The 24,498-nt window shown below is 43.8% G+C and overlaps 1 protein-coding gene across 3 annotated transcripts in view; it reads left to right on the top strand.

Moving 5' to 3' along the window:
- Positions 1-24,498, top strand: part of TRAPPC8 (trafficking protein particle complex subunit 8) — a 1,010,076-nt gene that overhangs the window by 31,352 nt on the left and 954,226 nt on the right. For all 3 annotated transcript variants that reach the window (XM_069220084.1, XM_069220082.1, XM_069220083.1), the window contains exon 2: positions 12,494-12,688. In XM_069220084.1, the coding sequence (XP_069076185.1) occupies positions 12,494-12,688 (195 nt within the window). The remainder of the gene's footprint in view (positions 1-12,493; positions 12,689-24,498) is intronic.

The raw sequence follows: 24,498 nt of genomic DNA, 5'->3' as shown, positions 1-24,498 counted from the left end.
CGTTAACCTCTGAAACGTCTGATGCTTCTGAGATATTGAGTTTTGAAGATAAATGCTTAAAGCTCATGGTTTGCATAGAGTCCCATTAATGAAGGTGTGGGTAGTTTGGATGGAGGTCCTCACTCTTGAATGTTTCTTTCCTTATCCATTTGTTTGATTATTTCAAATCCAGAATGGGTTTCTTTTCTTGCTTGCGCTCTTGTGGGCCAGAATATAACCGGAATGAAGCCTCTGTTCTTTTTGGGATACTGGCACCCTTTCCATGGCTTGACCTTTTAATGTAATCTATCTTTGTTGCCTGCAGCCACAAGCAGTGAACCTCCTTTTCTTTTGTTCTGTAGTCTCTCTGGAATTGCTGGTATACTATTGGTGAGATTGGGATTGAGGCCACAGAGTAGGTTGAACCCTCTGTTGGAAGTGAAGTCTTTTGCGCACCCCTTACTGGTTTTCTCTGTACGATTTTCGTTTTCCAATCCTACAGCTCTAATCACTTTACCGTATGTCTTCCTCTCCTGGATTTCTTTATCAGTGTGGCGGTCAAACAAGGTGGTTCCTGAAGAAGACAGGTTGTTTATGTGCTGTCAGGCGTCTGACTTTAAACCTGTAAAACTAAGCCAGGGAGACTTTCCTGATGGTAAGACAGAGCCAAGAAATGTAAGTGGCTGTGTCTGCAGAGTCTTAGATAAGATTGTATGATTTGAGACCTCATGAGACATCTTAGGAATTTCCTGGAAATACACCTGCTTACCCTTGGGCCCGCTACCACACACTGCTGCTGACATTTCCTCAGTAGGTGGTCCTATTTCTTCAAAAGGTTAGCCTTTTGACGCTAAATCTAGGAAATGATCTGACAGTGGCTGTTGTAAGGTGATTTTAGAACTGTTCAGTAGACAAGGAGTACCTTTTTAATAGTACACACGTACTGCAAAGCTGGCCCATACTCAAATGTAACATGAACTGGTGGCAAAGTGTTTGTAAAATAAAATCTGTTGACTATGGTGTTAGCTTTATAATTGAAATCTTGCACACTTTGCGAGCACCTCAGGTAGAATCGGAGAAAAACATGAGGCTGATGGCTCTGTGCATTGGAGAATACCTTCTGACAATGGATGACCTGGAAAATATTGTTCTTGGTGTACATCCTGTGAAACCATCTTTGGTTCTTAGATCTGGAATATTGAGAATGATGTTTTCTAATGAGAATAAGGTCCTGGGTGCATTTCTGAGTCACACACATATCCATCTAGATGTTCTAGTACAGTGTGAGCGTGTTAGGAAAGATACAGGAAAGTATAACAGTGGCATATACCATTGGGTCTTAACTTTTAGGGCTATTTTTCTGTGGGGAAACACTCGTGCATTTTGAGGATCTCCTGCTAGTGATATTCCCTTTGTCTGGAATTGGTTGATCCAGATCAATGTTCCATCCTGTCTGGTATGGATTCCAGAAGCGTGGTTTGGATTCTGGAGTAGTGGTGTAGGTTCTTGAGTTAGTCCTTTGGTACCCTCGAAAGGTCTGGTCAGTGATTCAAACATGGTCAGGGAACATGTTGCTGCAATTTAATTCTCAGGATATAATGCCCAGTGACGTAATTGGCAGTATTGAAGACAGGAGGTTTCAGGGATTTGTAATTCATGCTGACTTTCCTCAAAAATGTTGTTGGAGGGGCAATGAAAGAGATCACTCAGGGTTCTACAGGCCCCCTGGATCCACTCAGAGAATGCTTTGGGATCTAGAGCTTGTGAAAAGTCTGGTTTGCATGCCAGATGGTGTGGTGTGAGGGGAAAGTAGTGACTTTGCCTCTGTATGGTGATGCAGTCCCGGTTATTTACGACCATTCTTGTGGAGGTTGCTATCTGTGATCTCTTGGAGGGACTGTGATTGAGGAGCCATACCAAGTCCCACAGTGACCTGTAAGGCACTGTGGGATCCATATGTAGCCATGACTTTTCTCTACCCGAAAACCACTCCAAGAAGTAGCGTAGATGGGTCACCCAATAGTACTCCACCAGTCTGGGGCAGGCCAGACCTTCCTGCAAGAGAGGCAGCATCGTATGTTTTATTGGAAATGCAGGGCTTCACACGTCTCCCTATAAATGTGTGCACTTTAGTTTTTAGGTTAATGATGTGGGACTTGGGAATAAGAGTGGGAATATAGCCGTGGCCATAGACTAAAGCAGATTGAGTACTCTGGGACAGTGCTTTAACTGGCAATATAGAAGTGCAGGTACCCACTATTTAGAGTACCTGTTTGCTCCTGAGAAGTGCTGGTACGCGCCCATTAAATGTTTTGCAACAGCCCTGAGAAGTGCAGATGCTCTACCGTTCAAACTGAAGAAGTGAAGGTACTCCGTACCGGGCAGTACCTGCCCAATTAAAGCACCTCTGTTGGCAGTATATTCATTTTTACCAGAATGTGACTTTATTTAAAGGAAAATTCGGACAAAAGTGTCCGATATGGCATGTTGCTAGGCTTTCAGAATTGCTGTTTATTTTTACAGTTTATTTCTTAAATTGAGATATATTTTTTTTAATTGCTCTTGTGTTTGAGCTGGGCTATTAGGGGCCTTATGACTATTAATAAACTTCTTACATTGAGTCATTGATGTTTGTCAGACTTTTCCAGTGTCTGGAATTAATCCTCCTGAAATAATGATTTCTGATGAAAGTGTTATGGGCTGTTGGGAAATTGTTAGTGAGAAGATAATTCATCAGGAGATCCAAGTGTAAGAAAAGGTTAAGATTGTACAGATAAGGATGCTGTTTGGCATATAATAACGTAAATGTAATTTAGCCCTTGCTGCATCAAATATTGCATGGTAGACACGGGCTAACTTCCACTTATTTTAGTAAAGCTTATGTTGCAGTATCGGTTCTGGTACAAACAGAAGTAACAAATAGAATGCTGGCCCCTCACAGCTTTTGGTTTGTTTAGTCGCAGCATCAAAATTGAAGTGTAACCTGGTAAGTAAAGCAGTACAACATACTTGGTGCATTTTTATTGAGTTTGATGAATTCCTCCTCTAACTGCTGGGAGTTTCATGAATTGATTCCTGATTTAATAATGGATTATGCAGAGCCACCCCGCAGCTCTGATGAATGGCTTGGACACTTCATCCTCTGGTGTAGATGCTATTTTGATTGAAAATCTATGGGCGTAAATTCTCATAGGATTTATGGGAATTCACTGAAGTTCAAGACATGCAAAAAAAAAATGTTAAGATCCTGAAAAAAAATCTTTGGAAATTGCTTGACTACACTGAAACAAAATACCTTGGATAATTATATGATCCCTCTGCTCAAAAAAACTTGCAGGTGTGGCATCTAATGTTCGAGAACAAATTGTATTTGCTTAGATTTGGATGTGGCACAGCTTTTCATGCAAAACCTTTGATCTGTATTGAAAGAGAAAGCATTCCTCAGCCTCTCTTACAGGGTAGGGATTTTCAGTAGATTGAGAATGAATACTACAAGGAAAGGCACTTATGAAAGATGTGGTGGTAGACAATTGAATTTCTGGAAAAAAATTAAAGTTGGACATTAAGCAAGTTCATTTTTAAAGAAAGTACAGCATTGCCTAGAATAGATCATGCTTGAGCAGGAATTTATGAATAATATTGATGTAAACCATTAACAAGGCATAATTTAATAGTTTCTCACTGTTAACTGCTATGACCTAGAAGCCCTTGAGCGCATATACCCACCAGCTTTTGAGAGACACTGCTTAGATTTCGAGTGCCTGGGCAAAACGTAGCTCTAAAAGGCATATCGGACAAATGCAAGAAATGCAATTTAATCATGAGGCCGTAAAAAAGAAGAAGATAAATAAAAATGTAACTCTGGAATAACATGCCGGGGGGATTGCAAGAAAGGATGACCTTAAGATCTGGAAACGTTTAATTCAAGGAAATACACATTATTAACATATGAAAATAAGTTATTATCCCCCAGGTAATATGAAGGACTAATTGGATTGTACCTTTAAAACAACATAAAAGGTGTGATTGTTGCAGCTGGAATTTTTAATGCCTGTTCGTACATTTCTTTTAAGTCTGTTGTGTTGAAGCCTGATGGATAACTGGTTATGTGTAAAAGTAATTTTTGATACGATCTGTGCACTGAAAGACTCAACTGTCGTTGATTGATCCAGATGATAATGCTAATAAGCATCTAAAATGTGATAGTGAAAAATGGGTATGTGCCCTCTAGATGATTTGCCTTTTTTTTTATAGAGGCTGTGAGTACATAAGTAACGTCTGGTAAGTGAAATTAATATTTTATCACCAAGTTGTAAAGGGTCCTCAAAAAGAAATCAAACCAAATGGGTTAACTTCTGTACTGTACACCCCCCCCCCCCCCCAGCAAAGCAATTGCGAATGTATTGCTAATATCCCTTGAGGTACGGGCTCACAAAATCATGTTGGGAGCACAGCTCCAAACTTCACGCTGTGCACTAAACACTTCCAATGCAAGCATATTTACAATTAATCTTCTTTAAAGCACACATCTAATTGCGCCCAGAACGTCATGAAACGGGATCTCATGATACATTTTAAAATCCTAAAATATAATATAATATAGTATAATACAATCCAATCCAATACAATACATTACGTTGCAGGGATATCTGTGAATCTTTGGTTGGCCTGCGCCTGTGTTGCTCCATGGTAAACCCAATTGGCCATCTAGTGACAATTTTCTTGATTCTCTTCATTGGTTTCAGAGGGACCCCATATAATTATTTGTTTCGGATCTCTGTGGATTGGTTCTGAGTATACGTCATATTAGATTCCACCAGTCGACATGAAACCTACATCAGTGGCTATATTTTCTTTCAGATGTAGGCCAAAATGTGCATGAGTGATTTGTGTAGTCTCACTTTGCAACTCTTCTTGCTTATCAGAGTACTGTCATCAGATTGCTATTGTAATACCTCTTAACTGCAAGGAAGAACTGTCAAAATTGGTTTTGCCTCAAATTTTGATAATAGCATTGAACTACTTGCAAGATCCAGTGTAAGTATTATTGACCAAGCTGTTGAAAGTGAATAAATCTGTTGCACATTTCTGAAAATAAAGAGAAACCACTGTGGCATTTTTTTCATTAAAGCCAGATTCAGCTTGGGCAGATCTTCCCCTCTCTTACGAGGTTGTTGCTTAAAACCTTTGCCAAAGGACAAGACCTTTTACAGCTTCTACCTAAAAGAAGAATAGTTTTGAGGGATGAAATGTGCATTTTTGCTATTTGGGCATGGAATCCAAAGATGTTTCAAGTATTTTGAGGTAAATAGCTGTTAAGTTTATCTATTATTCAGTTATACAACAAAACATTACCTTAACCCCTTCGCTGCCAGGGCTTTTCCCCCTCCTGTGCCAGGCCTTTTTTTGCCTATTTGGGGCAGTTCGCGCTTAGGCCCTCATAACTTTTTGTCCACATGAGCTAACCAAGCCAAATTTGCGTCCTTTTTTCCCAACATCCTAGGGATTCTAGAGGTACCCAGACTTTGTGGGTTCCCCTGAAGGAGGCCAAGAAATTGGCCAAAATACAGGGAAAATTTCGTTTTTTTCAAAAAAATTGGAAAAAGTGGCTGCAGAAGAAGGCTTGTGGTTTTCCCCCTGAAAATGGCATCAACAAAGGGTTTGCGGTGCTAAACTCAGCAGCTTCCCAGCTTTCAGGAACAGGCAGACTTGAATCAGAAAACCCAATTTTCCAACACAATTTTGGCATTTTACTGGGACATACCCCATTTTTGCAATTTTTTGTGCTTTCAGACTCCTTCCAGTCAGTGACAGAAATGGGCATGAAACCAATGCTGGATCCCAGAAACCTAAACATTTCTGAAAAGTAGACAAAATTCTGAATTCAGCAAGGGGTCATTTGTGTAGATCCTACAAGGGTTTCCTACAGAAAATAACAACTGAAAAAGAAAAATATTGAAATTGAGGTGAAAAAAACATAAATGTTTCTCTACGTTTTACTCTGTAACTTTTCCCTGCAATGTCAGATTATCGAAAGCAATATACCGTTACGTCTGCTGGACTCCTCTGGTTGCAGGGATATATAGGGCTTGTAGGTTCATCAAGAACCCGAGGAACCCAGAGCCAATAAATGAGCTGCACCCTGCAGTGCGTTTTCATTCTATACCGGGTATACAGCAATTCATTTGCTGAAATATAAAGAGTAAAAAATTGCTATCAAGAAAACCTTTGTATTTCCAAAAAGGGCACAAGATAAGGTGTTGAGGAGCAGTGGTTATTTGCACATCTCTGAATTCCGGGGTGACCATACTAGCATGTGAATTACACGGCATTTCTCAAATAGATGTCTTTTTTACACACTCTCCTATATTTGGAAGGAAAAAATGTAGAGAAAGACAAGGGGCAATAACACTTGTTTTGCTAATCTATGTTCCCCCAAGTCTCCCGATAAAAATGATACCTCACTTGTGTGGGTAGGCCTAGCGCCCGCGATAGGAAACGCCCCAAAGCGCAACGTGGACACATCCAATTTTTTGAAAGAAAACAGAGGTGTTTTTTGCGAAGTGCCTACCTGTAGATTTTTGCCTCTAGCTCAGCCGGCACCTATGGAAACCTACCTCATCCTGTGCATTTCTGAAAACTAGAGACCTAGGGGAATCCAAGGAGGGGTGACTTGCGGGGCTCGGACCAGGTTCTGTTACCCAGAATCCTTTGCAAACCTCAACATTTGGCTAAAAAAACACATGTTCCTCACACTTCTGTGGCAGAAAGTTCTGGAATCTGAGAGGAGCCACAAATTTCCTTCCACCCAGCGTTCCCCCAAGTCTCCCGATAAAAATGATACCTCACTTGTGTGGGTAGGCCTAGCGCCCGCGACAGGAAACGCCCCAAAGCGCAACGTGGACACATCCAAATTTTTGAAAGAAAACAGTGCCTACCTGTGGATTTTGGCCTGTAGCTCAGCCGGCACCTAGGGAAACCTACCAACCCTGTGCATTTTTGAAAACTAGAGACCTAGGGGAATCCAAGATGGGGTGACTTGTGGGGCTCGGACCAGGTTCTGTTAACCAGAATCCTTTGCAAACCTCAAAATCTGGCTAAAAAAAACACATTTTCCTCACATTTCTGTGGCAGAAAGTTCTGGAATCTGGGAGGAGCCACCCAGCGTTCCCCTAAGTCTCTCGATAAAAATGGTACCTCACTTCTGTGGGTAGGCCTAGCGCCCACGAAAGGAAATGGCCCAAAACACAACCTGGACACAACATATTTTTTCACAGAAAACAGAGGTGTTTTTTGCAAAGTGCCTACCTGTGGAGTTTGGCCTCCAGCTCAGCCGGCCCCGGGAGGGAGGGAGGGAGGGGGGTGGGGGGGAGGGGGCATCAGAAATTGCTTGGGGAACTGTAGCCTTGGACGAGATCATCTCGTCCAAGGCACAGAAGCGGTTAAGGAGTGATGATAACAAAGACTTCTCAATCTCTGTGTACTTTAAAACATGCTACATTTGTGAGATTGGTACCAGTCGATGAATTAAAGATGCTAGTCAGAAACCACAGCTGTTTACTAGTGCGTTTCTGACCTTGTTACAGGTTAGAACCACAACTAGCTGAGTGGCAAGATAAGTCACTGGAGTAGCCATTATTGCAGAACCCACCCACATAAATGAATTGAATTCAACTGAAATAAAGAGAGGGTGCTTTGTGTTGGCACAGAGTGCTGTTGCAGCAGTATAAGTGGACATCCATCTGAATCTGTCAAGAGTGTTACAGGGTTTGCAGATGGGAAGGGAAAATACACCAGTGTTTACTAGGAGCCAAATGCTGACAGGTTGGTGGGGTTGTATGTATGTGTGTGTGTGTGTGTGTGTGTGTGTCCCTCCCATCTCCCCCCCTCTCTATTACTCACTCTCCCCCCACCCCCTCTCTCATCAAAGATTGATAGTATGGACAAAAACTACATTCATAGGCAAGCAAGAGTGTTCTCCTCACATTTACCCTGTCAAGCTAACAGTTTTATTAGTTGCACTCATATGTTCTTGTAATATAGCTACTAACACCTTTCACATATCTGATTCGACAGCCCCGTACCCCACAACACAACAATGTGTGGCATGAAAAGCTTTGTTTCACAAATATAGTGTACTACAATGTATTTTTGTAATTTTTTCACATATTACTTTTTGATATTTTTTTCTGTAACTACAGCAGTACTTCGTAGGTACTAGTGTGTGTACCCAGTAAACCTTTAGAAAAATATAATAGAAAAATATTATTACGGTGGAACTAGATAGGAAACAACAATAACTCCTACTGGTTACCTATATCTAAGGCCCTAACCGAGAACAGCCAAAGTGTGTTGAAAACTACATGGCTGCCTTTTACTTTTGTAAAAGTAGCCATTAACCAATGATATACAGATTTGTGATCAGCATGTACTGCGGTATACCATGGTATACAGCAGACCAGTATATAACTAATGATTTGTCGCTTATAACCTAAAACAACTTACCCTATTTAGAGCCAATACCAACCAAATACCCTTTCCATTCCAAAATAAATATTCCTTTCAAATTTTTTCTACATCTGTTAAGCCACTCTACTCTATGCTACTCCACTCTGCGCTGCGCTATTCCACTCTACCCTATTTCACTGTACGCCACTGCACTTTACGGCACTCCACTCCACACCGTGCTGTTTCACTGTGCTGTTTCACTGTACAGCACTCTACGCTACTCTTTGCTGCATGACTCTTTGCTGCATGACTCTGTGCCATTGTACTCCACTCCATGCTATTCTACTGTCACTCTACTTAACGTCACTGTACTGTACAACGCTCCACTCTATGCACTCTGTGCCACTCCACTCTGTGCTATTGCACCCTCCTCTATACACCTCTATAAAACTCAACTTTATGGCACTCCACTCTTCCCTATTTCACTCTGCACCACTCCACTCTGTTATTCTAGTCTATACCACTCCACACTATTCTACTCTATATCACTCCACTCTATGCTATTCTGTTTTATATCCATCCACTCTACTATTCCAAACTGTATCACTCCACTCTGCCATTCTACTCTATACCACTTTACAACATTTGACTATGCCACTCTATGCCAATCTACTCCACGCCTTTCTACTTTACGGCACTCTACTGCATGCAGCTCCACTCTAAGCCACCCCATTGTATGTTATTTCTTTCTACGCGACACCATTCTGTGCTACTCCACAATATCCACTTTACTCTACGCCCATTCACCCTATGTCTCTCCATTGTATGCCACTCCACGCCACTCCAATATATGACTCTTCCCTTTTCCCAGTCTCCAGTCTTCCCAACTCTACTCTGTGCCACTCCACTCTATGCTATTCCACTTTGCACCACTCTTCTCTACACCACTCCATTCTGTGCTATTTGTCTACCCCACTTGAATTAATGCCACTCTTTTCCCTCCACTCTTTGCTGTTCCACTCTTCAGTCTTTGCCATTCCACTATATGCCGTTCCACTTTTCACCACTCCACTGTTTGCTCTTCCACTTTACGCCACTCCACTGTGTTGCTGTTAAACACCACTCGACTATGGTGTTTTGCCCAATACCAGTCCACTCTACTCCACGCTACTCTACATCACTCCACCTTACAGCACTCTACTGTACACCGCTGTGCTCTCTGCTGTTCTGTTCTACTCCACTCCACCCCACTCTACTCTGCGTTATTCCACTCTATGCCCCTCCATATTATTTATACGTTTCTTTATATTTTTTTAAAAAAGGTCACAGAGTACTGTATTACCACCTAGGAAGTACCTAGGTAATGATTTAAAAAAAAATGTAAAAAAGTAACAAATACACTTTATTACACTGGTTCATAAATAGTGTAGTACAGTTTATTTTCACTGTTTTCAACATATTTACTCTCTAACAGACAAAAAATTATCGCAATACTGCTGTGCTACTTAAAAAGTACTGCACTACTTAAAAAAAAAAGTAAACAAATAATTAAGAAAAAAATTGCAATATGCTGCACTATATTTCACAAAATACAGCAGTACTTTGTAGGTATTAGCAAGGTATTATGTAAAGTGTTTAAAAAACATATATAGAAAAATAGTATTAAGTTTACCTACTTTTTACCTCTTTAATAAAGTACCGAACAAGAAAACTCCAATCTGGGTTATCCCACTGTACGCCACTTTATGCTACGCCACTTCACTCTCCTCCACTGAACAGAACAACATTGTATGAAACTGTCCTCATCTGTACTCCATGGCTCTCCACATAGCATTCCACTCAACAACAGCACACTACAATTTGAAAAGCTTCTGTAAAAAATAATATAAACCATTAAAGTTCATTGAAAAAAACAAGGGTTAAAACTTAGTTATAGTTAGGAAAACTTTATGCATTGTTTCTATACAAACCAAACTTAAACTACACAAACATTAACAATTCTAAAGTTATAGCTATACCTTAAATTTGCAATTTATGCCCCACCTTCAAATTGTTATAACTCGTACTCCTCCATACACAGTGTAGTAAACTCAGTAGCTGCATTACATTAATTATAAGCCAGATGGGAGCAAACTTTTGATCTGTTTCTGCCTAGAGAGAGCAGCAAAAATAGCTCCCTGCTGGCAGGAGCAATGCCAGCTCCTGCAGCATGGGGGACCCTGCTGGAGCTGTGCAGCCCTGGGGCTTCCCCTTGTGCCCCCAACGGGTGGAAGGTGAATAATCTGGGTAGGCATGCGGCCCCCTCGCCCATTGGGGGGGGAGCAGGTGTGAGGGGGTGGTGGATATGGGAATGGGACCACGGGCCACCTGCCCCTTTAAAAAAAAACAAAAATGTGGCCTGGGGAATGAGGAGTACAGGGCCTAATGAGGCTGGGGGGCACATGGCTTTTTTTATTGGTATTGCCCTGGAGGATGGGTACCCCAAGGCCTAATAACGGTTGGCCATGGGAGATGGGGTCCCCGGGAGCCCAAGAAGGCTTGATGAGGGGGCCACATGCTCCCCCTCCCCTTTATATGTGTACACAGGGATGTGGTCCCTGGGGCCAATCCAGGATCATAGATGGTAGCAGCATGCCCCTCCCTTAATATGTGTTTTGCTCTAGGGGATGAGGTACCTGGGGCTTGAAGGCCAGTTCTAACGCTGCACATGCCAGAGGCTGTGCACATTGTGGGGTTAGTAGCCTGCTGTAGGTTTAACCTCAAGGCTTGGCGGCAGGCCAATCCCTGTGGCCGACACGCCACTGCGCACGGCTAAAGGCTGTGTTCACTGTGGTAGAAGAAAAGAAACCACGGCACATCACAGGTATGTAGAACTTTTTATTTATTCCTCTATGGTGTCTCGGAAAACACATCACTTGTCCCAGTAAGGGAAAAATGGGCATGATGTCAAAGAGCCGATACCATTCTCATATTCGGAAAACAACAGCCGACACGTGTTTCGTTAGAATTGACTTTTTCAAGGCTCCAACTTTTGGAAATCTCAAGTTGCGTTGAGAAAATTCATTGGTCAATAGTGTTTACGAGATAGCATGGCATGAATTAGATAAAGTAACCGAAGACCATGATAAGTCTGAGCTCGGTAGAGAATGGAGTAGGTTTTCTCGAGCTGCTTAATGGTGTTGCATCTTTCAGACGAAATGCCCATTTTTGCCTTACTGGGACAAGTGATGTGTTTTCCAAGATACCATAGTGGAATAAATTGAAAGTTCTACATACCTGTGATGTGCTGTGGTTTCTTTTCTTCTTACATACGGACTGTGGCCTTTTCAGGTGACAACCTACGCACCCTGTGGCTGGGTGCCAAACCGCTTGGGTACTCCTTCCTTCAACATAGACTTTACTGCCATGGATTCTCCACATATATGTTAGCCTAAAATCTGGAAGTGCGCACCATCTTCACACAGCCACTTTGTTGTTATTTGTGTTCAGTGCGGTGTTGGCAGCCTGCGGGGAGTTGGAAACAGGGTCTGGCTGCAAGACAGGCCTTGCGGCTTACCACACCCCACGCATGACCAAAGGAGGGGTCGGTTGCATCTGGGTGGTGCCTGTGGAGAGTTGGGTGCAGGGCCTGGATGAAAGCCGGGCCTGCGGCCAACCCCACCTCACACCAATGAAAGGCAGTGCACAACGTGGAGTTAGCTACCTGTGGTGGGTGTGCCTCAGAACCTGGGCAAACTGCTTAAAATTTTACAGTCTGAAACCTTCATGCAGCTATAGGTTTTTAACAAATTTTATGCATGATTTGTTCTTCATTTAGCCACAAATACAGTTTGCTTCTCCTTTTCCTACCTGTCTGTACCTTCATCATAAAGGTATTTTGACCTAAGTTGCCAAATACATAGAGCTAATCTTTTTTTCCATATGTAACTGCTGTGCACTTGTAACTTTCTAAGTAAGGGAGAAACTCAGTCTTGTGAAACATGGTGTTGTTCATCTCAAACATGTCTTTAATGTTGTGTACGCAATATTTCCTCTTTAGTTATCTGTTTTATATTTCCTATTCCAGTTCATATGAGAGATCCCAACAATCAACTTCATGTGATAAAAAACTTGAAAATAGCTGTTAACAACATTGTCACACAGTCACCCCAGCCTGGATCTATTCGGAAACTTCTGAATGATGTGGTTTCTACGAGCCAGCCACCGGATGGATTAGTAGCTAATGTGATTACAGCAGGCGATTATGATCTCAATATTAGTGGTATGTATTTCCATTACAAAGATAGCACTGTGTAATTGTTAGTTATTCTTTAAGTTTTAACTTGTATAAAACAATTACGCCACATGGCCCATGCTTTCAGGCTTGATTTTAAAGATTTGTACAAAGAAACACTTTTTTCATTTTCTCTGAGATTTCATCAGCGACCTTGCTGATCATGTTGCACTGATTTGAGCCTTTACTTTACACTTTGATTTATGCCACACTGGTTACAAATATGCAGGGGCGGCTCCTCCATTAGGGCAGAGGAGCGTCACCCCCGCCCCCCCCCCCCCCCCCCCCCCCCCCCCCCCCCACCGGCAGCAGAAGCTGCAAAACTTTCACAACAAGGGGGATGTTTATTATTACCTCGTTGTGAAAGGGGCGGGCCATCTGGGGTGAGGAGTTGTGTGAGGGGATTGCTCAACACTCCCCCTCACTGTGCATGTATGTTTGGCGGGCCGCCTCGTGCCGTCCAAACAAACATGTGCGGTAGGCTCTCTCCAGCCTGGCAACACAGAGCCTGCACAGGCTTCCAGACTGCCTGGGAGTGCCCAGCCAGGGTGCTCCCAGCCAATCCTGAAGCTGCTTTGAGAAGCATCAGAATTGGCCACAGGGCAGGTTGGGAGCCTGTGCCTACGTGCAGCCAGCAGGGAAGGGGAGTGTCCCCGCGTGCCAAACCCACCCCACGCCTTTCGAGTAAAGCGGGCCGCGACTGCTAATACGTGATGTGCTGCATTTGATGATCTCTTGCCCCTTCATCTGCAAATAAAGTCATTTGAAAAAAAATAATTGTTTAGTGCTCCAGATATGGATTTGTCATGGAAGTGGCTTCCCTAATTTTGTATCTCAGACTAAAACCATCTTTTAGAGCATGAAAAGATCATTCTAATTCCTGAGTATTTTTCAGTAAGCAATCAGGAGAGTTCCTTATTTAACCCCACAGTGGCATTTCATACAACATAGGCTTTCTTTGTAAACGAAAGTTCTTAGTAAATGGATTTTTTTTTTATGTTCCATCTTAAAGTCACACTGAGTATCATTCTAGAAAAATAAATGAACACTCTTTTTTGATTTGTCACTGATCTGGGCACAATGCTGGGAGAGCGCAGATAGAAACTTATGAAGCGTTGCCTTTGTCATTCACTCACATTTCCCACATGTAAGACTTATTTGGTTACATGTGAAAAACTACTAGTATGCCATTCATTCTGTGGTCTGATGTTGCTTCCAAGTATTGCTGATGAATCTTAGATCTCTACTGATTCAGCTATTTTTGAAATATTTTTTTTAATTATTTTAATTCCATTAAGTGATATTTAGAGGTTCTTGATGAATCATTTGATGACTAGTTTGATATTTTGCATGATAGCAGTACACTTAGAAACCTAAACACAATACCCAACATGTATTTAATGTTCAAATCTAAAACCTAAGTTTCCAAGCCACAGGGGTTTTTGCACTGAGTTGCATTCCATCACTGTTTTTATTCTTTGTTGCACCGTTGTAGGAGAAAACCAACTATATCCAAATTACTCCACTGCACTCCAGAAGGAGCAACATAATTTGTCCCACTAGACCATGTACTAAACTTTCTGTCCATTTCAGTTTAGGTTGGTGTCAGCTGCTGAAAAAAGTAGCCCAGCCGTTCCACTTGAGTAACTGCCTCTTTATTATTTTTTTATTTTTTATCTTAGTGATCTCTTCAAACTTAGGCAATTTCTCCTGTTCTATGCTTCATTCATTCATGGATCAGTGTTGTCTCTAGATGTTGTCAACCTCGAAGACTAATGGAATGCTTTTTTTTATTGATATTTTGTTTTAATAGAAAAAGCATGCATTCAGTAGGCTTTGACGGGGAAAATTAAACTTGTTGTGGTCATCTCCTAGAAATTACAGAAGTTTGATGGGTGAAACAAATTGGCAGAGCGCAGAGCCTTGAGTTTGTTGTTCCCACACTGTGTTGTGCTTGGTTGGCAAGAGTGCCTAGAACATGGAAAAAGAAACAGAACATGCCTTAACAAGGTCGCTATCAGTAGGCATTCCCATGCTTAGATGTCAAGCGAATGTAGGTCCTATTGCGGAGTGAGGCAGAGAGAGGTGGTGCAACTGAAGGAATGTAGAGTGTGGTGGTTGATTTGAACGCAGCGTTTGTGAGCGAAAGATCAGTTGTAAGGCCTGCAGTTTTGGTGGTTTGAAACACGTGTACTCAAGGCATATAAAGTATTGAAGTGATGTTCGCCATATAGCTCAAAATTTACTTTCAATATAGAGGCGACAGTAGGAGAGTAATTCCATGGCCATAAAATGCCATAGCCGAGTGAACCACTGGACTTTGGATGGAGATGATTGGCTCTTCCATGAAAGAGCTATTAGTTGTCGGGCTGCATGCAGCATATAACTGGCAAGCCTCCAGTTGGTGTGTGTCATGGATTGCAGGGTAGAGGGGGGTATACCCAATATCACTGTGTGATAGCTAAACGGCAGTCTGTATCCCAGGATAGATTTGAAGTGGCCTAGTATCTCCTTCCAGAAGATATAATAATGCTGCATGTCCACCGTATATGGAAGAAATAGTCTAAGGTGTGGTTACAACGTCTGCATTGGGGGTGACGTGCTCGGGTAGATTTTGCCTAGATGTGTCAGGACATAATACCAATGGAACATCAGCTTGTAAACTGTCTCCCTAAGGGAAAGGCTGTGGTATGTCTTAGGTATGTCCTGCCAGAGAGTCTCTTATTGTTTGGTTGTAATCTCTGTGGACGAGGCAGTCTGCCAGCTGTTCGTCTGTGGTGAGGATTGATGTAGTACTCCATATGTGTTAGAGATAAGGCCCTTCGTACTTGTATAGGTCCATACCAGTTTTTCAAAGGGAGTATATGGTTGAATAATGTCTGGGTGTTGCCTGAGGGTGAAGGGCCAGTGTTGCTTTTGACAGTATTGCAGTCTTGCCCGGTCCGTGAGATGGAATTCCTCTTTACATTGCACAACTGTTTTCATGCCAGTGAAGTGGTCTCGAAGTGTCCTGCGTTCGCCATCATGCTATTCTGTGAACGTCTGAGGTGAGCGGGCCGGGAGAAGGCTGGGTTGCTTGCTTTTGGGGTCTTCGATGATGGGACAGTGATAAGGCCCTTCTTGAGGGCCAGCCTGTCCCAGATGTTGAGAACTGTGTTGCTGGAACAACCTCCCCCTGCACCTCAGGCAAAGCCCATCACTCACCATCTTCAGGAAGAACCTCAAGATGTGGCTCTTCGGATGAGGCTTCCGCCCCTTCTTTCCACCCCCCACCCCAGCGCCTTGGGATCCTGACGGGTGAGTAGCCGCACTATATAAAGACTGACTGACTGACTGAGAGTGGAGAGATAAGTGCTGCGTGGTCAGGCTGATCTAAACAGCTGTGCTAGATCCCAGAGTGGTCCATAACCTACTGCGAGGTCCATGTGGAACCAATATTTTTCACTGGCCCTCACCACCTACTCCGAGATGCACCGCAGATCTGGAGCCCAGTAGCAGTGAAGCAAAACCAGGCATGCTAGTCCCCCTCTGTCCTGTGAAAGCATCAATACCATGTTAGCTATTCATCGCCATCTGCCATTCCATGTGAAGTAGTGAATGTCTCGCTGGAGTTGCTGAATCTCACTTTGTGGGAATGGAGTGGGCAGCGTCTGAAAGAGTTATAGCGCTTGGGGGAGTACATTCATTTCTGTAACATTGATGAGGCCTAACCAGGAGATATGATGGGGCCACCATCTTTGTATGTCTGTTAGGATGTCACGGCGGAGTTGGGGCCAGTTCGCCCATGCCTAGGACTCTAGTGTACGGGTGATGTTGAAGCCTTAATATTTAATTGTGTAATTTGCCCCGTAAAATGATAGGAGTGTAGGATGTCACGGTGGAGTTGGGGCCAATTCGCCAGTGTCCAGGCTCTAGGGTGGGGGTGATGTTGAGGCCTAAATATTTAATTGCATCTTGTGCCCACTGAAATGGTGCAAGTGTTTTGAGGTGTGGCAGATCCTGAGTGGGGATATTAAGTTTGAGCACGAGAGACTGTCATGTTAATATTAAAGCCTGAGACGTCTGCAAAGGTTTGCATGATGTCAACCAGGGCAGGCAGGGAGCCTTCGGGTTTAATCAGGGTGAGCAATAGATCGTTGACAAATAGATTGATTTTGTGTTGCTGTCCCCTTAACGTGATCCCAGCCACTGCAGGAGAGCGGCGAATAAGGATCACTAGAGGCTTTACTGCCAGGGCAAACAGTAGAGGCAATAATGGCATCTCTCACCAATGGGGAATACTGGGGATTGTTGCCCATTTAGGTGTATTGTTGCAGTAGGGCGTTTGTACAGTGCCATGATCCTAGATATTAGGCGAGGCCCCCCAACCCAGCTTTACGAAGGACCGCCTGGAGGAATGGCCAGCTGGGATGTGATGTTGGTGTACTTTTTCCACCAAGTGTGCTACTTGGCAAACATTGTCCATGCCTTGTCTTGTCTGCCCTGTACAAAGTCCCCTTGATCTGGCTCTCTGAGTCCCGGGAGGTATTTGTCCAATCTTGTAGCTATTATTTTAGGGAAATGTTGGCATTGGTATCGAGAAGGGCTATAGGGCGATAGGAGGTGCAGTGGTCGACTGCTTGCTAGGTTTGAGTATAATAGTGATCTCTGCTGTCGTCATGGAGGGCGCAAGTCCAGCGTCATGTGTAAAGGAGTTATAGATGTAAAGAAGGTGAAGCTGGAGATTGGGGAGGAACAGGCAGTAGAAGCCAACACCCAGCCAATCGTGGCCGGGCGTTTTCCACAGTGGTAAGGCCTTAACTGCTGCCAGAAGTTCTTCTTGAGTGATGTGACCTTCGAGGAGGTCTGAGTGTGCTCCCGGCAGTGCGTCCCAGTCGCAGGACTGCAGGAAGGCATTGATCTGTTCTCGTGAGACATTGTTGCTTTGGTAAAGCATCTGATAGTAGTTGCAGAATATTTTTTGTTTGTCATGTTCAGAAATTGCCCAACCTTGGACCCGGTCGGAGAGTTTTGTTATATGTGCTCTGGCTCGCTTATGGTGGAGTCTCGGACCCAAGAGTGTGCCTACCTTATTGCCCCCTTCATAATATTTCTGCTGTATGACCAATAGGGCACGCTTCCCTCTGTTGGCTTGGAGGACACATAGTTGGCCCTGCAGCGAGACAAGTTGGTGTTTATTGCGACGTCACTGGGTCTCTTTGTCACAGTGTTCTAGTCCTTTAAATACCATGATGGGGTTATTCTCCACCAATCGGGCCTCTCTTCCCCTGGCTGTAATTATTTAGGTGATTATTCCTCGTATGTATGCTTTAAACCCATTCCATAGTGCATGCAATAAAATGTCGGTGGTACTAATGGTAGCAAAGTAATCTGTTATTACCTGACGGATAGTAGCAACATCAACGTGGTCTCTGAGCAGGCATGGGGGCAAACGCCAGCGCAGGGGCCTGTTCAGGTGCAGGAGGAGTCATCCCAGAGGAGTTCAACATGGGCGTGATCTGAGAGGGAGATGTCTGAGATGCCCTCTAGGAATATGGTATGTAATATTGAATGTGTGACCAATATTGTGTCAGTTTGTGAGTAGGAGTGTACATGGGAATAAAAGGTGTAATTTTTCTCATTGGGGTGTATCGCTATGCATCTGTAAGGCCTAGGTCAGTAATGCAAGATATGGCTCCCACACCCTGATACGTCTCCAAGGGCCTATCCAATTCTGGGTCCCAGACTAGATTGAAGTCACCTGCCACGATCAGGTCACCCCATTTCCTCTTCTAGTTGCTTGCGCAAAGTCTTGCGGAGATATGATTCTTATGCCGTATTAGGGGTGTAAATGGTGAAGGTGATTAAAGTCAGCCCCCCACGTATGTGCAGTTTAAGCAAGTGACCCTCCTTGTCCTTGACTACCTTGGGCGCAGAAGTGCTGAAAGCTTGATTTGCATAGCATTCCTACCCCCTGTTTTTTAGTGTCTGCAGAAGCCCAGAGCCACTTCGGGTAGCACAGATGTGACATTCTATGTATGTCTCCCCCCTAAAGGATGGCTTTCCTGTAAGAGGACTATGTCAGGGTCGTGTTGCAGTATGTATCTCCATACCTGTTGACGTTTGTTAGGAGAATTGAGACCTCAGACATTGAGGGATATGAATTTCATATGTGTAAGGGCCGTCATTTAGTACTTCCGGGCATTGAATTGCGGCAGAGGCGTAAAGCAGCATTGTAAGGACTTAATGGGGAAGAGTAAGCAGTGTGTTCCCTATTCCCAAGGGCCCTCCCTCCATCCCCACTCCCCGTGATGCCACCTAGAGTGTGTTGGTGAGATTTGGGGAGCCGACCTGCCGGGGGAAGCGAAGGTAGGTATGACTGTGCTCAGTAGGGTATGGAGTGTGCTCCAGCGGTGGAGGGGAGGGGGTATCGGATGTCTGAGCAGGACGGCAATATGACCTGTAAGAAAAGGCAAAAATAACACCACAGCAAAAGGACCATCTGGGCCCAGTCAAAAGGTTTGCAGTCTGCAGACAACGGCATGGGGTTGCACATATCTTCCATGAGAAGCCACTCTCTTAGGATGGAAGCCAGGTGGGGCGGGTTACCACCGAAAGTCGGTGATTATGGAATCACACTAGTCTAAGCCCCATGGGACACATCCGGTATCCAGTGCAGTGATGGGTGTCAGTCTTCACCCCCTGATAGAGCAGTTTCCCTATCAGCAGAGACAGGAGTCCATTCTCAGGGGGAGCACGGGACAGGGGAAGGGGGGTTTGAACCTGCGCTCATTGTTTTGAGGTGTTGGATGATCTCGCGTTCAGCCTCGCCTGCCATTTGGGAAGCTGACAAGGCTTTACTCTAGACCACTCGGGTCTCTGTGCTGTGTGGCCTGAGGCAGAGGTGTTATTGTCATCCGGTGTCTGTTCCAGGCCCAATAGGAGTTTAGCCTCTTCCAATGAGCGCAGAGAGCGTTGTTTGCCCTCCCATGTGAACAACAAAGCAAAAGGAAGGCCCCCACCCCCGGGATTGAATATTCAGTTATTTAAGCCTATCCGTCACTGTTTTAAAGTCCCTTCTTCTGCGGAGCGTGATGGGATAAAGATCTTGATATATTTTAAATCTATCTCCACTATAAGCGAGTTCCATTTGGGATCTAGAGGCTCACAAAATGTCTTCTTTCTCTGTGAAAAAATGGACCCTTGTTAATATATCCGGCATTACGTTGGGGCTTCTCAGGCCTGAGGCTACTCTGCGTTCTGTCCAGTCTTGGAAGGGAAAGTTCCATGTTGCCTCTTATTGCATGTGTTAGGTCTGCTGTGAATTACATAATGTCATCTCCTTCCATACCACTGGGCATTCCCCTTATGTGGATTTTATTGTGGCGGCTTCTGTTTTCCAGATCTTTTTGTTTGATCTGAAGTTCAATTTGTTTTTCCTCAAGGACTGCCATTCATCTCCACAGCATTTAATGATCTTCAGAGCGCGCATCAGTGGTGCATTCTTTGCCATCAACCCTGTCCCATAGATCTATCACCTCTTTCTTTAGATCTCGGAGGATAGTTTTGAGATCTATTTTGGTGCTTTATTCCAAAGTGAGGTCACCGGTATGTCCTTGATGGATTTATTGCGCGCCATCCTGTGTATATGTGCACTGTTGTGAGAGTGGACAAAAGGGAAGCCACAGAGAGGGTTGGAGACCATACAGAATTATGAGGCTTTCAAGTGTGCGGCTGGAAGGGGGTAATCGTTCTTAGCAATGATGCTCAATTCACTGGACTGCGCAGGCTAGAAGAAGCATATTGACCCGTTAATTGAGGGAGAGTGGCCAATAGACATGGGTTGTTCCATGTGGATCCCTGCAGTAATGGAGGTTCTCTAGACTCCCAGGTGCGACCTGTAAAACGTGTCTATAGCTAGAGGGATTGTATGTACAAGCTAGGTTATTACAGGAGAGTTAGTATCCTAGCAAGTGAATCCCATGTGAAGGAGCTGTGCTCAATACAGTTGCACTGTAGTCCCAGGCTTCAGTGAGGTGAGGCCAAGAATTTCCAAAAGACTCGAGGCAGAGTAGTGAGAGGGTTCCTGACATTGCTTCAGGTAGCTGTGTATGAGGGCCTGGTGCATTGAGGTGGAGCTAATGATGGGGGTTGTAGGCCCTTTTCAGCAATGTCATCTTTGAGGCAGGCCGCGCCAGGCTTGAACAGCTTGCAAGGTAAACTGGTGATGCAGGAGATGGTGCCAAGCCTAGCAATAGAGCTAGAGGCGTGCACTATTTAGGCACCTCCACAGTTCGTCCAGGAGGTTTCACCCTCCCACAGTAACAACTCACCCACTGGGGCAAGCGGGTGTCAGGAGAAGCAGCAGGGGGTGTGTGCTACAGGCCGTCTACTACCTTCTGGTGGGGGATGCTCACCGGCTACTGCTCCTGTATCACCTGCTCACCATCAAGTACAAGGCCAGGCGGATGCCTAGACGCTCGGGACGTGCGTCCATAGTCTCCCGGAGAGGAGCGTGCGCCATCTCTCTCCCCCTGCCAGGGCCGATGGATGCTTGTGGATCCCCCTGCTTCTGAGGCGTTGATAGGGGTGGTGGGAGGCACCACTCTCTTTCCCGGTGGGAAGCAGCACCGTGGATCCCAGGTGGGATGGTGCCCCGATGGCTGGAGATAGGTTGCCATCAATAGCAGCGTGGGTTAGTCTTAACAAAATGGCAGCCGTTATGAAAGGGCTCGAGCTCGATACCACGCAACACGCTGAAGTCTGGATCCGTGGGGTGGATATATGGGGTCCGAGTATTAGACCCAGATTGAGGGGTCATGATGCTCTACAGGACAACTGGAAGGCCGCAGGGCCTCCGGAGAGGGAGAAAGGCACGTCTCACTCCATGCCCCTGCAGACCGCTTCCATCCCTCCCTTCCATTTGTTTTTTAAGTTGCGAAAGCTGAAACTTCAAGTAGATGTTAAGATTGTTTTTGTTATGTAGGCAGATCCAAAATGTGAATTCATGGTGTTCCGAAAACTGAACTATACACCTTCAAGAATCATTCCCCAGTGTTCATATCATTGGCTTGTGTAGGTAATTATCAGTTCAAGAGACTAGTGATTACTTGAATATGGACAGACATCAGAATTCTGATTCCTTTGTGACTGGATTTTACCATGTAGATTTTGCTGTAACGTAAATAGAACTGCATTGCTTGCATTAGTCAATCCCTAATCAACGAGAGAAAAATCATCTATCTATGGTTTTTAGAAAAGTTTCCCTGTTTGTGATGATAAAGTCATGGGTGCATCAAATTTACTTCCTGCTAAATGCTCATTGGAAGAATGATGCACATTTAATCTTTTTGTGGTCTGCTCAGTCTAGCATGGTGTGTTACACAGCAACATTGTGCCTACTATTTACACAGCAGGTAAAGTCTTAATATGTATTATTTTGCCCCAACCCGCTCCTTATTCATGCCAAGATCTTGGTTACACCCAGAACATTTTTCTTTGCCTCCATAGCCCACTGTTATGCCTCATGGGTTCCTGCCGAGCAGAAAAAACTGACAGCTGTTCCACAGCCTCTCCCCTAAGATAATTCCAGAATGAAGAACTCTATCTAAAGTTAGAAATATGCCTCCAGACTACTTAGAGGTATTTGTGAGTGCGCTCCCCACTCACCCCTAACTTAGTGCACACTTGCATTAAGCAAGCTATATGTAAGTCTTTTACTGCTCTAATCTAGTACAGAGCGTGTGTTGCACAATAAAAGCAGTGATCTGACTTAAATTATTAATGGCGATCATTAAAAAATGGATGTGCTTAGAAGTCTGCCATAATGATAAGTGTAATACCAGCCTTTAGTAATTGTGCCAGGCTGGAAACAGTCTTTCTACGGGCAGCCCATCTGATGCTTGTGTTCAAGATGTCCTTTAAAAGATGATGCTCTTGTCTCCTTTGCTCGATAGTGTCCTTTTGTATTCTCGCTCACAATGGGGAAAAAAAGCAAAACATCTCCGTTCTTTATGACATGCGTGAAAACATGATGTGGGAAATGTACACCTGGAAGACATAGATGGGCTGATAACCATGTCTTATTATCCATTGTGTTGAAGCCACATTCACCTTTTGTGCTCATAAAAATTATTATGCAATAAGAAACCTTTCTAAACAAAGAAACATTTTGTATGTAACATAACTGTGTTATAAGGAACAACGTAACACTAGGTCATAGGCCAACTACACCATAAAGTCCCCTGGCTGTAAAAAATGTTTCAACAGATGGATCCCTCCCATCTTCAAGGTACTAGACTACCCAGGAACCAGATTCTCTGAAGTTGTCAGCTGTTTTTACCTTTTCCTTTTCTTAATCAAGTATAAATTGCTGACAAATTTGGGTTGTTGGCTGGGTTTCATCATTGCTTCCTCCTGGCAAGGTGCCCAGCTTCCTTGTCCATTTTTTTCACTGTATGCAAGGGAAAAGTGGATTCGGTGGTTGAGAGTCCTCTAGAATGGAGAATCAAATACTCTATCCTGCAACTATTTTTTTGTAAATCTATTTTTTTGTGTCTTTGCTTACATTTTATGTCGATATGAACTAACAACTAAGTCATTTGTCAAGGATACTATAGCGCTTAAACATCTGTAGTGCCTTCCCTTGAAGTATTCTCTCGTACATAGAAGTGCACAAAATGCTGGCATTCCTGCTCTATTTAATGTGTTGCTACACGTCACCAGGAAGTAATTGTGGCATTGTCTGTTGGAAATTGGAGAGCATGGACGTATGATGCCCAGGCAGATAACTCTTCATGGACTATTTCACTAGACGTCATTCTGCACACATGGACAGCCTCCATGTCTAAATATTACCCATGTTTGCAGATTTCTCACAAGGCAATACATTTTGTGGTCAATAATAAAACCAGTAGCACAGTCTTAGGTCTTACCTTAACGTCTTGAAGTGAGGGCACTAGCCCCAACAAACTTTAGTGATTTGTTAATAATTCTAAATACTTCTGTTCAAAGGTTCAAAATCCTCACCTGTTTCCACAATCAAAAGGAAAAGGCACCCTGTCATTTGCAATTATGGTACTATCTTTTCTCTTGTAATCAAACTTGTGCACCAGGAGTGAAAACTTAACTGATCTGCAACAAGATGAATCTAGAGTGCGTGGATACTTTCGCACATGTATACCTATCTCAATGCCATAATGTGATCTTTACCACATCTACTCTGTGTGCGCTGTAGAATGTGGTATTATCTTTTTCTCCAGCACTCTTTTAAGTGCATCATTACCAGAATGTTCTTGAAAGAAGCCCAAATATCTGTAACTGCCTTTTGCAGCTTTCAGTATTGTGGATGCCTTCCAGAAATCAGCCAAATTACACAACCATGCCTTTTTGTAAACTGCAAAACACTTTTTTCTCAGTTGGATTTTTTTCTTATAGAGGTGAGGTGTTAATTCCTTCCGCCTGGCAACTGTATTTTGCTCCTGTGATTTATTTGGAACAAAGTGTGAACTCAATGCCTGTTTCTCACTGTAAGAGAGGCCTCAGGTCATGAGGCCTTTCAAAGGAGAAAAGCGGTTCTGCTTGTGCCCAATTTTTGCCACTTTCCGAGCGGACTTTAAACCGAAAGCTGGTGCAGAGCCCTGCCAAAAATTACTGGGGCAAGACCACCTTTTGTGGAGCTTGTGCCTCATCCAGGTATGTAAAAACATCTGGACAAACCTAGGCAGCTCCCTCACTTACAGGCAACTAAACAGCTGACCATTTTCTGTTAGGCCTTATTTTGCAGAATGGAGCTCCTGGAGTTTAGGCTCCACTTGCAT

The sequence above is a fragment of the Pleurodeles waltl genome, chromosome 2_2 (genome assembly GCF_031143425.1).
Source record: "Pleurodeles waltl isolate 20211129_DDA chromosome 2_2, aPleWal1.hap1.20221129, whole genome shotgun sequence".
NCBI classification, from domain to species: Eukaryota; Metazoa; Chordata; class Amphibia; order Caudata; family Salamandridae; genus Pleurodeles; species Pleurodeles waltl.
This window is presented reverse-complemented; position numbering and strand designations above follow the sequence as displayed.